General features: G+C 31.5%; 1 protein-coding gene across 1 annotated transcript; it reads right to left on the bottom strand.

The window, feature by feature from the left end:
• Nucleotides 1–7,234: 7,234 nt before the first annotated feature.
• On the bottom strand, nucleotides 7,235–10,339 carry LOC139492945 (uncharacterized protein PF3D7_1120000-like). Its single transcript, XM_071281093.1, has 2 exons — nucleotides 10,168–10,339; nucleotides 7,235–7,536 (listed from the first exon to the last, which is right to left on the bottom strand). The coding sequence occupies exons 1-2, from the start codon at nucleotides 10,337–10,339 to the stop codon at nucleotides 7,235–7,237; spliced, it is 474 nt and encodes a 157-aa protein (XP_071137194.1).
• Nucleotides 10,340–13,742: the final 3,403 nt, after the last annotated feature.

Here is a 13,742-nt window from a genome sequence, read left to right as displayed (position 1 = left end):
TTTTTTAAATGCCTGGCCATGCGGCATGCCGGGTAAACTCCGATGCACTGGTTGACCATGACTACTTATGTTCATCTGCCGCATAATTCCCCACATCAAGGAACAGTAATAATGACGTTGGTTATACTGTTGAATGTGACCACGGTAATTCATGTAGCCATTGGCGAATACAGAACTTTTCAAGGGAGCCCCCCTGACTGACCTCAAAGGGGGGGGGGGGCAGTCATGCCCTATATAATCAACAGATTTTTTTCCCACGAAAGGGGGGGGTCACCCTTGGATCCGCCTATGGTAGCTAGCCACAGACTAATTCAAAACTTAACAAAAGTTTAAAACAAAAAAGAAATATTCAAATAATTCACAATCTTCTAATTGAATTCTGTACTTCATTTGACAAACTAAACTCTCAACAAATGTTGTCATTGATTATGTCACATATCAGATATCTACCTTATAAGTCACAGGAGTTGGAGACTGTTTTGTTTTCTCTCTCTAAGTTTAATAAAAAAAAAAATGAGACTTGAGTCTGAGTAGTACATTTAGTAATGACTGTATACATGTATATTGTATGCTCCCATTTTGTCCAAAATTAGATTTTATGGGAAGATGGAGTTATTATGATAACTCATGAGAATACCATGACTTTGATAGATATATACAGGGCATGTTACTTGGAAGTATGTGGGCTACATCCTTTATAATTCAAGCTGCAGCAGTGGCCTGTATATTTTATGCCGCTGCGTCAGTTTAAACCTGATCATAACATTTTCAATCTACCAAGTACTTTATCACTATATCACTATCAGGTTCACATTTCAACCTATTTAGCAATACACACTTTGGTTATATAACATCACAGTACCAAAATTGCACTCAGTTACCAAATTGCACCTACATGTATTCAACAAAAAAAGCTGCAGAAATCTTTCAAGCTTTCTTTCACCATCATGCATGTCATGTGAAGTTATATAATTATCATATTTTTAAAAAGGGCAAATAAATTATAAAAAAGTGGTATATTCTGGATGTTATATAGCACAAACTTGGTCAATTTGATTTTTCTAGTTAAGTGTGCTGTCAATTTTAACACCTACTAATTTTTCACATGAAGAATTTTGTAACACTTTTGAATTTATTAGTCTGAAGTTGATAGTTTCTGTTTTGTTCCAGTAACCAAACTTTTTTGTTTTATTTGCATTAATGAACATGTTATTCATTTTACACCACTCTTCAACCCTGTATAAATCTTCTTGAACCTCATCATATATATTTTCTATGTTTTCCCCAGATTTATGAAGAGTGGTGTCATCACCATATAGGTATGTTTCACAATTTTCTCTCAAAATAACTTAATGTTTGAAATATAAACATGAGTTCATAAAATAGACAATCTAAAGAATATATGTATTTGTTGTTGCAGTGTTGACATTTTAAAACATTTATTGTACTATGTGGGTAATTTGGTTCGAACAGAAAACGTATGTACAACGTTAAATGTTGTGCCTTGTGTACTTTAATTTGTCTGTGTCTTTTTCTATTTTGGCCATGGCGTTGACAGTTTATTTTCGATATATGAGTTCTTATGTTCCTTTGGTATCTTTCGCCCCTCATTTAAAAGATAAATGCAAATGCTACATGCATACGAACAATTAATGTCCTTTCATGCATGTCGATTAACATATAAGTTAACCATTACTTTGAGAAAATTATATTTAAAGTAGAATGAAAAAGTACACACCAGTAGAAAAAACAATGGATGGTGAGAAAAACAAAATCTTAAAGTCTTAACACGAAAAAGTGGAAAGACACAATACTATGTTTTGAACTATAATTGTTTTTGAACTTTTTATACATTGTTACTTCGATCAAGAGTTGTCTTGTTGTCATACCACATCTTCATTATATTGTTAACTTTTCATACATTGTGAATTGCATGTTGAGTTATCTAATTTGCTCTTACACGACATATTGTCTGACGTTCAATCGATTAGAAACTGTTGATTATTCCGATATACTCGAGTTAACGCCGGCTTTGGTAGGTTTCGAGTTGTTTCGGTGTGGTGTTTTGATTTTCTGTTATTACTGTGAAAAAGCACTCTCTGAATAGAAAGAATTTTAACTTATACGTCATTCTCATTTTATTAGTCTCTACGACTTCCGAGTAACATCTACTGACTTGGGACCTTTCGACGTTTTCACTCGAAATAATGAACTTCCATCAAGATGTAAGGTTTGACAATTGCTTTTACGGTAGTGGTCAATAAACAAATCAATTCTGAGACTACTTTAAATATATATTTTAATTTAACTGCATACATTTCATATATTTTTTTCAATTTCCTGATATAGTGATACCAAAGTAACAAAATAATATATTTTAGATGAGTTATGCATGTATATATTGCGTAACAATACTTCCATACATTTTTTTATACGCAAATATCATGTTTTCCTTGCTTTTGTTGTGACGTATAATTTCAATCACAAGAATTTATAGACAACAATATTTCACACTCATGTTTTTTGGATTGGAGTCTTAAATTTAACAAGTTAAGCTAAAATGTTGCTTGATTTAACATTGAACCTTTGTTACTAATTGTTTTGCACTCAAACCCGAGCTTCTGAAAAAGTTACATAAACAATATGAAATTATTTAAATATTGAACACATTTTATTTCCACATGCAGTATATAATACAGTCGAACCTCGTTGTGTCGAACTCGGTTGTGTCGAAAACTCGGATGAGTCGAAGTAATTCCTCGGTCCAGGTAAAATTCCCGTTTGATCAATGCATAATTACCTCTGATGAGTCGAACTCGGTTGATTTGAATACTCGGTTGAGTCGAATAAATTTTATAGTCCCGTCGAAGTAAAATAAATGTAAATTGACCCCGATGTCTAGAACTTCGAAAGTAAGAATTTTTGAAAGATGCAGACCTAATGATAACAATTCAAATCGGATGTATTCCATGCACCTAATCATCAAATTTAAAAGAGATTAAAGCTGAGTAAACATACTTGTGTGTATAACAGTTAAAATGACATGTTTATGGTGACCGCTAATTAATACCTTTGTTGATCGTTCAAGCGGAGAATGTTAGTGTTTTGAACATTTTTCACCTGAGATAAAAACGAAACGAATTCAAATGACCCAAGCCGAGATTAAATGAATCGTTAGATTTAAAACTCATTAAATACAATAGATAAAAGGATTAGGACAATTATGATAAATTCATGATAATTTAATGTAAAGCAAGACGACCTCATCATTGACCGTTCAGAACTTATTTCGTGCCGCGAGTGATTTCATAATTTTTAGCGACTGACCTTTGTAAATATTTGTGTAGACTATTGATTTTATTTGTGCATGATTTGTGTCTGTACTTGTGTTTTTAATTATTACGAAGGACCAAAATTGGAGATTGAATACAAAATCATAAAAGAGGGACGAAAGATAACAAAGGGACAGTCAAACTCATAAATGTAAAATAAACTGACAACGCCATGGCTAATAATGAAAAAGACAAACAGACAAACAATAGTACATATGACACAACATAGAAAACTAAAGAATAAACAACACGCAACTCCACCAAAAACTTGGGGTGATCTCAGGTGTCATATCGAAAAAAAGAAGGCACACTGTTCATTGTATTTAGTTTACACAAATCTCGTACCGTATTTCATGCATTCAAAATTTATGACGACACATTCGACCTCGGATGAGTCGAACCTCGGATGAGTCGAATACTTTAGTCCGGTCCCATCGACTTCTACACAACGAGGTTCGACTGTAGTTAATACAGAGCAATATCTTAAATTTGACCCTAGGATAACGTGAATATATATTTTGAATATCTTCTCTTCACTTAAAGAAGAATTAAGAGTTCATTTCAAAATAGTTTATTTTCGGTCAAACAAAAGTTTCGTTAAAGTTTAAATGCTTAATTCCAAAGGGCGAGAATATGGAATTTTGGCTGACAATCTAATATCTTGTTATTGTACATAACTTGTAATGCTCTGAACAACGATGGAAAAAATATTGATTAGTTATGGTCAAACCATATCATGCATCTTCCATTTTATTATTAAATTAAGAATCCAGAAAATGCCGGATAGCTATCTCCATAAATATTCTGAGCACCTATTCCTTGCATATGCCGTACAAAAATTGAATCCCCCTGTTTACAAGAAATGACCACGTTTATCGTACCTGACACGCTGTTGGATGCTCCATGGTTTTTGCCAATCGTTTGATGATTTTGCATAATCTCGGCATGTAGACCACCGGTTTTTGAGAACATTGTAAATGAGAAATGATAAAATCCGTCTTTTGGAACTGTAAAAACGCCAGTTATCTTATCATAATTATTGGTAATATCAGTTATAATATTGTTAAACTCTATTCTTTGACTCTGACCTAAGGTAGTATGGGGTGTCAGAGTGGCATAAAACCCTGGTCTTTGTGTTTGAATTTCTGAAAAATAAAAAGGTAAAATATCGCTGTTAATGATGATTTATTTATCTTGTTTTGAGAATTAGTTTATTATGCATTAGTCATTTCAACATGTTTTCAAAATTTTAATTCATAAATTATGAGCGCTTTTGAAAGGGCAATTTTAACAGGTTACTTTACAGCTCTGCAGTTGACATCTGTTTTTTTTCAATTCTGTATTCCTGTTGTATCTTTGTTTTCTTCATAAAGTTGATGTGTTTCCCTTGGTTTGGTTTAGTAACCCAGATTTGTTTTCTCTCAATCGATGTTTTACTTTTAAACACCGGTATACTACTGTTGCCTTTATTTAAATTATGGGTAAGCTTGTTTAATATAGAGAAATGCTATTCAATAACTTATTGACTATTGTGTATGTGGTCTTCCTAATTCTGTATCCTTACAGTTAATTAAAAATAAAATCACAAAAATACTGAACTCCGAGGAAAATTCAAAACGGAAGGTCAATAATAAAATGGCAAAATTATAAGCTGAAACACTTCAAGAGACTGTATAACAACTGTTATATTCCTGACTTGATACAGGCAATTTTTTAAAGTAGAAAATAGTGGAAAACTGGTTTGATAGCTAGCTAAACCTCTTACGTGTATGAAAGTCGCGTCTAATTCTATTATATGGACAACAAGGTGAGAACAAAACAAGTAGATATGATAGGTAAACATGTCAAAAATAGGGGTACAGCAGTCAACATTGTTGTTAAAATCTTTTTGACTATTAAAACAAACAAATCTGTAACAAAGAAGCACACAAAAAGCATAAAGACAAAGCACATAAGCAAAAATGAAAGACAAGAATACAAAAACTACAATAGCACTATAAATCAATGACAGAATGTATAAGTTAGAGCATCGTCATATATATCAAAGAAACACAAAAAGACGTATAGACAAAGCACAGTTAAGCAAAAATGAAAGACAATAATACAATTGTTATCATATAACAATAACACATTGACGGGATGTACATGTTCAGAGCCATTTGATATGTATCAATTGAGACAAAAAGACAAATAGACAAAGTGCATAGGCAAAAATGATAGACAAGAATGCAAAAGTTAGCATAAAACAATAACACAATGACAGGATGTAGAAGTACAGATCCACGTCATCTGTATAAAAGAAACACAAACAGACATATTCATGTATTGACAAAGCATATACGCAAAAATGAAAGACAAAAATACAAAAACTATTATATAACAATAACACAATGACGGGATGTACATGTACAGAGTCATGTCATATGTATCAAAGAAACACAAAAAAACCACGAAGACAAAGTACATAAGCAAAAATGATAGACAAGAATGCAAAAATAAGCTTAGAACAATAACACAATGACAGGATGTAGAAGTACAGAGTCACGTCAAATTAATACCCCCAAAAACTGATTAAATAGTAAAAACAATATTCATAGAGACAAATAAAAGAATACTATAAAACGTTATTAAAATAATAAAAACCGGCAGTTGCCATAATATATACGTCAACGACATATTGTATAGTTCGTCAAGTTGATACGGAATTGTTATTAACAATGTCGTGGTACCTTCCGATGAGCTTTTTGTATAAAAAGCACGACCAGTTGTATGACATACCCCTGGTTCATCAACTTTTGAAAAAGATCAAAACAAAACAATTTTCTATCATTTAAGGATGTTTGCTCCACTCGTTTTTAAACTTTTTTCCAGATATTTGGAATTCTCTTGTATAATCCATGTAGTGCCTTTAAAAACACTCTTAATTATTTTTCTGCTTTTGGAGTGTCTTTATTTATATATTATCAAATTATAACTGCTTGTAAACTGATGCTTGTCATTTTCAAATAGAGTAATTAGAAAAGATATATATATATATATTTATTTTCATTCTAAATAAGTAGATGGTACTGCCATTGCAGTTAGTTAAATATGACGAAGATCAAGTAAAATGCTGACAGTGCATGTTTTGAAAAGGCCAAATGAATAAAAAAATTGAGACACATAAAACTGCTAATTCCTAATAGAAGGTCACAACAAATGAGACTATTTATGATTAAACCTTTGCGCTGGAGTGGTAAGAAAGGTTAGTACAGAAGCAATGGAAACCTGCTCAGATCGTTGTTAATATAATAGAATTGTTTGCGACTGTCATAGAAGTCAGAGGTTAAGCTAGCTATAACACACGGTTTTTACTACAATTTTTTACTTAAGGAAATGCCTATACCAAGTCAGGAATATTAAAGTTTTTGTCCATTCGTTTGATGTGTTTGAGCTTTTTATTTTGTATTTGATTAGGGACTTTCCCTTAATAGATAGATTTTACAAAACCGATAAGATATGTTGTGAATATGGATGCCCCCTTAGTATTAACAGATATGATTTAGATTTTTTTTGCTAGTCTTCGAGGGACGTTTTTGTTTTTTTATAGGACATTCGAGCTTTTTTGTGGACATGTGCACTTGAATTAATAGAACATTGCGCTTTACTAAAATAAAAGGACACTTGCTCATACTAGTATCATGGTATAGCTGCAATATGCTCTCGACTGTGTTTATTTACCTTTTTTAATCTTATCTAATTCTACTTTTACTTGTGTAAGTTCTTTTTTGGTCGATTCCAATTCTACTTTCACTTGTTTAACTTCCTTTTTCGTCGATTCCAATTCGACTTTCACTTGTTTAACTTCCTTTTTCGTCGATTCAAATTCTACTTTCACTTGTTTAACTTCCGTTTTTGTCCAATTACAATTCTACTTTCACTTGTTTAACTTCCTTTTTCGTCGATTCCAATTCTACTTTTTCTTGTGTAACTTCCTTTTTCGTCGATTCCAATTCTACTTTCACTTGTTGAACTTCCCTTTTCGTCGATTCCAATCTTACTTGCACTTGTTTAAGTTCCTTTTTCGTCGATTCCAATTCTACTTTCACTTGTTTAACTTCCTTTTCAGTCGATTGAAATTTTACTTTCACTTCTGTAAATTCCTTTCTTGTCGACTCCAAATCTTCTTTCACTTGTGTAAGTTTCTTTTTGGTCGATTCCAATTCTAATTGCACTTCTTTCACTTGCTTTATTTCATTTTCATATTTAAGTAACTCGTTTTTTATTTGGAATATTTTTTGCTCAACAGTGTAATAAAAAAATGCACAAATCAAAATGATTACAGACAGTAGCAAAATAACCAAATGATTCTCCATTACTGTTATGTTTTCAAACATAATGTGTCCTTATTAGTAACATTCACGAATGACTGATATGTTTGAATGTTTTTTGAACAAAGAAGTTTAAAAACCATGAGGGTCTAGCTGGTGGGGTCTTCATTTCTGTATTATTAAAATGTTAACCAATTTTTCTCAATTCTTATTTCCCCCATTATTCTCTTTTTTTATGTTTGAGCATCGCATCATTCTGTATTCTATTTTTTTGTGTCTTGTTTTTCTTTATTCTGTAATTTTTAATCCATTATTCTTTATTCTGTAAACCACATCCACACCTTTTTGTGGTATTGATAATATACCTGAGCTATATGAAAAAATAAGCCTATTCAGTTCCGCCAGAGATTTTTTATTTAAATTTTGTATGAAGTTATTTATAATTTTGGAAACAAAAAACAAATAAAAAAAATTGAGTGTCACCGACTTCGTTATGTCACTAAAGCAACTCCAGCTTCGTGTGTTCCCCCAAAATAACAATATTTGGTTGTTTTAGAATGTTTCAAATAATCTAATAATTTCATAATTATTTTTTGCACGTTGAACAAACAATTTTTTTCATTCAACTAATAAACAGCTACACAGAGAGCGAATGTTACGCCCGGCGTCTTGTGTATAAAGTTTTATGCAACAATCATTAATAGTTTCTGAGACACGACGCAACATGTTAATATATCAACACTAATTCGGTCGGAAAGAACATACAAGAACGATGTACATATTTAAAACAAAAAAGTCTTACACATAGCTGTATCTTTGTCAATAGAGGGAATATTTGAGTAGTTTTGGTACCAAATGAACTTGGGGACTTGTTTTGACCTGTTGTTCAGATTAGGAATGTATTTTTCTGTACTATCAAACTTCCGGGAACCAATACGCTCTACTATGCAATTAAAGGTATATTGATTTTTTTTCAGCACAAGTCAGGATAAGGTACAGTTTTGACATAAAATAATTACCACTTTATTTGGACTTAAGACATTTACTGGCCTTTAATAGAAATTAACATATATAAATAAATTAATCAACGTTTTGTTTTCGTCATTCATGATTTATATATCAACTTTAAAATATCATGAAATTAGAAAGGACAGATAAACCACTTATATTTAACTCTCGTTGTCTCGAACTCAGTTCATTCCAATTTTGAAGACGAAATTGTCCAGTGCTCCTGCATGGTCCAAGGGATAACAAAAGCATACACACAGTATTCGTTGTGTCGATGTAATACACATATGTCAAAACATGACATTAAGGATAAAAATGGTTAACACAATTTTTAAGATCTGCCAACACATTATGTGTCATAAAAAAATGGCATTCTTTCTTACTGGCATTCCAAACTATTGTGACATTGATTTACATAGGTAAAATAAATGAAATAATTTGTTTCCTTCATATTAAACTGTTTTATCCTTCTTAATATCTATCCAATATGTCGTGCAGATTTTGTAATTATACTGTCCGTATGCAGACTACCACACGTGGAGCAGGATCTGCTTACCCTTCCGGAACACCTGAGTTCAGCCCAGTTGTTTGTTGGGTTCGTGTTGCTCAGTCTTTAGTTTTCTATGTTGTTTCTTGTGTATTGTTATTTGTCTGTTTGTTTTTTTTTATTTTTAGCCATGGCGTTGCCAGTTTATTTTTGCTTTATGAGTTTGACTGTTCCTCTGGTATTTTTCGAACTTTTTTTGTAAGAGATCAATATCTATAAACCAACAAAATCACAAAAATACTGAACTTCGAGGAAAATTCAAAACAGAAAGTCCATAACAAAATGGCAAAATCAAAAGCTCAAACACTTCAAGAGAATGGATGACAACTGTTAAATTCCTGACATGGTACAGGCAATTTTTTAATGTAGAAAATAGTGGATTTAAACCAACCTGGTTTGATAGCTAGCTAAACCTCTGACGTGTATGAAAGTCGCATCAAATTCCAATAAATGAACAACGAGGTGAGAACAAAACAAGCAAAAATAATAGGTAAAAATGTCAAAAATAGGGGTACAGCATTGTGTTATAATCTTATTAACTATTAAAACAAACAAATATATACAAAGAAGCACAAAAAGGCATAAAGACAAAGCACATTAGCAAAATTGAAAGACAAGAATACAAAAACTACAATAGCACAATAACACAATGACAGGATGTATAAGTTAAAGCCTCATCATATGCATCAAAGAAACACAAAAAAACATATAGACAAAGCAAACTTGCAAAAATAATAGACAAGATTTCAAAAGTTATCATAGAACAATAACACAATGACAGGATGTTTAAGTAAGAGCCACGCCATGTGTAACAAAGAAACGTTTTTGTTTTTTTATAGGACATTCGAGCTTTTTTGTGGACATGTGCACTTGAATTAATAGAACATTGCGCTTTACTAAAATAAAAGGACACTTGCTCATACTAGTATCATGGTATAGCTGAAATATGCTCTCGACGTGGTTAAGTTACCTTTTTTAATCTTATCTAATTCTACTTTCATTTGTTTAACTTCCTTTTTCGTCGATTCCAATTCTACTTTCACTTGTTTAAGTTCATTTCTCGTTGAATCCACTTCTACTTTCACTTGTATAAGTTCCTTTCTTGTCGATCCCAATTCAACTTGCACTTGTTTAACTTCCATTTTCGTCGATTCTAATTCTACGTTCATTTGAGTACGTTCCTTTCTTGTTGATTCCAATTCTACTTTGACTTGTGTGAGTGCCTTGTTGGTCAATTCCACTTCTACTTTTGCTAGTGTAAGTGCCTTGTTGGTCGATTCTAATTCTACTTTCACTTGTGTGAGTGCCTTGTTCGTAGATTCTAATCATTCTTTCCCTTTCTTTATTTCATTTCCGTGTTGAAGTAACTCGTCTTTTATTGGGACTATATTTTGTTCCACTTTATGCACATATAATGCAGCAAAAGGTTCATTGAAGTGACATATTGTTCAGCTTCGAGTGGAGTTTGTAACTTGTTTGAAATAAGTGGCATTAATATCTTGCTTACTGGATTTCCAAAATACATGTTACATTGATTTACATAATAATCGGGTGAAATAAATCAAATTAATGTTACCTTCATATTCAACTGTTTTATCCTCCTTGAGGTATTTCGAATATGTCGTGCGGGTTCTTCGTGTATAATGTTCATTTGTAGACTACCTACAGACTTTCAATAGAGATCAATACCTATAAACCAACAGATCAGCTTTCTGGTTTCAGCATCACTGACATCAGTGGTAAAAAGAATTATTTTATCATGTTTTATTTTAAAAAATTAATCTAGAAATATTCTGTAATTTGATAGGATGTTTAATCCACGTTATACTGTATGTTTTTTTTGGGGCAGTTTTTACACGTTCGAAATGTATATAATTCCTTGTTTGGCTTCAATATTTTGAATTGTATTCACAATTCACTTACCGTATTCTTCCTTTAATGAGTCCGGTATGAACGAGTGATCTTTCAACATTGACGGCTTTAAATGGGCTTGCTCATCTTCCCAAATGTCTTAAATATCCTCAGAGAAAGCAGATCAATATCATCACTAATGTTAGCTTTCAACTGTTGGTTTATTGACGTGATATCTAGGTCGGCTACCCGTGAAACTTTTTTTATTACATAAGTGGCATTCTTTCTTAGTGAAAATTTAAACTACATGTATCATTTCTTAACATTATCATTTATCAAATGAATGATTTTCTCATACACAATTTTTGTATCCTCCTAAGGTAAATCGAATATATCGTGCAGGTTTTCAATTAATATGTACATATGCAGACAAACTATAGACTTTAAAAAGAGATGACTATCTATAAAAACAACCAAACAACTTTCTGCTTTCATAATCACTGGTAAAATGATTAGTTTGTTATGTTATATATATATATATATATATCAATACATTTAGAAATGTTACAAAATTTGATAAAAAATGTAAACTACACATGTGTTCTTTAAACATTTTCACACTTTCGAAATCTATATTTTCCCTTATTTCTTTTTTTTTAAATTTTTTCAACAGTCTTGACAGTATTCTTTTTTTGTGTGTGCCTAGTTTGAACGAGTGATTTTTGCACAATGATAGATATAGGAAGATGTGGTGTGAGTGCCAATGAGACAACTCAACTTAAAATTCTTTGTTACGGTATCAAAACAAAGAAACCAATTCCATCACAGCATTGCATTTGCATATTTACAATAATAAAACTAAATCAAATAGGAAAATTTACTCTTTATTTAATCAAGGTTTTAGGGAGCAGGAATACTAGTTCAATATTGTTTTTTTTTGGAAGAAAAAAAACTGCATTTTGAACAACTAAAACAATATTAGATCTTTAACATTTTATGACTCTTGTAATTACGAAATATGATGAATAGTTTGATATATAAACATTAATAATTACGATAAAGACTGAAAGTAAGTGTAGATGCAACATATCAATAACCTGTAATAAAATAAAGACTGAAAGTAAGTGTAACGGCAACATATCAATAACCTGTAATAAAAAGAATACATCAATTAATACGATTTCTTTTTTCGAAAAGCCAAACAAAACTCACAATTAAATAATTATGTCTATGGAAAAGATAAATATTGTATTTAGTACAACACAAACCAATAATTAGATATTTACCATTTGATTGGTCTTGTTATTGCTACGAATCATGATGAATAGTTTGATGATAAAATTACTATTAACGATAAAGATTAAAATAAGGTGTAACTGCACCATATCAATAACCGGTCACTAGAAAAATTACATATCGTAATATGATTTCTTATTTCGAATAGCCAAACAAAACTCACAATTAAATGTGATTTTGAAAAAGCTAAGAACGTTATTTTGTACAACTAAACAATAATTAGAGCCTTACCATTAGGTAGGTTTTATTCTTGCTACGAATCATGATGAACAGTTTGATGTTAAAATTACTATTTACGATACAAACTGAAATTAAGTGTAACTGCAATACATCATTAACCGAACTAGAAACATTACATATTGCAATATGATTCTAATTTCAAACAGCCCAACAAAACTCTCAATTTAAATTTCTTTTTAGTTGTCGACATTTATCATTTATTAATTACAACAACGCACGGTACAGTTAACAATTTTAGAAAACACATTTTCAAATACGTATGTGAAGTCAATGAGAGGCTTGAAAAATTAAAACAATGAATGTATATGACAAACAATTGAAACGTCAATTGACAATACAAGCAGGGCAACTGCTAACGGTTCAATTTCAATAATTCAATATGCATTGTCACTGCTGAATGTAAAATAAGTCATCCAAATTCTCTTAATATTGATTTATAATTTCACAAGAGACGTTATAATAATTAAGTATGAAGACACTTACTATTGTCTTACATGTAGTGAAATTATGATTATATGTAGTGAAATTTAAAGAAACGTTCTGAAACGAATTAGAAGGAGTATATGCTGACTTATAACAAACAATCTTAATAGGTTTCTCTAAAGAAATGTTTTAAAACGCATTGGAAAGAATGTATGTTGACTTATAACAAACGACCTTAATAGGTAACTTGGCATTGCACAAGGTCATGTTTTTCTCTGGTTGTTTATGATGTCTTTACACTAAATCCATTGGATGTTGGATGTGTACGGATTAATCGTTTAGTCTTAGATGCATGATTTTTTATTAGTTGTTAGTGGCTTTGAAATAGCTATCAGAAAACTGCGAGTACTCTCATATCTGTTCATTTTGTCTTTTTGTGTCGGGATGTATAAGTACCCGTCCACGTTCACTTGTATTTTTGTCCATCTGATAAGTTAAGCCTTTTTTAACTGATTTTTATAGTTCGTTCTTATGTTGTACTGTTCTACCACTGTCCCAGGTTAGGGGGGGGGGGGTTGGATCCCGCTAACATGTTTAACCTCGCCACATTATTTATGTATGTGCCTGTCCCAAGTTAGGAGCCTGTAATTCAGTGGTTGTCGTTTGTTCATGTGTTACATATTTGTTTTTCGTTCATTCTTTTTTTATATAAATAAGGCCGTAAGTTTTCTCGTT

Source organism: Mytilus edulis, chromosome 10 (assembly GCF_963676685.1).
Source record: "Mytilus edulis chromosome 10, xbMytEdul2.2, whole genome shotgun sequence".
NCBI lineage: Eukaryota > Metazoa > Mollusca > Bivalvia > Mytilida > Mytilidae > Mytilus > Mytilus edulis.
Note: the sequence above shows the minus strand (reverse complement) of the source record. Positions and strands in the feature narration are given on the sequence as shown.

Excerpts from the sequence above, each read along its gene's own strand:
- LOC139492945 (XM_071281093.1), bottom strand. The coding sequence starts at position 10,339 with ATGGAAGTTAAACAAGTGCAAGTTGAATTGGGATCGACAAGAAAGGAA. Across the intron at positions 7,537-10,167 it reads ATTAGATAAGATTAAAAAAG|AATTGGAATCGACCAAAAAG; the intron begins GTAACTTAACCA and ends AAGTGCAATTAG.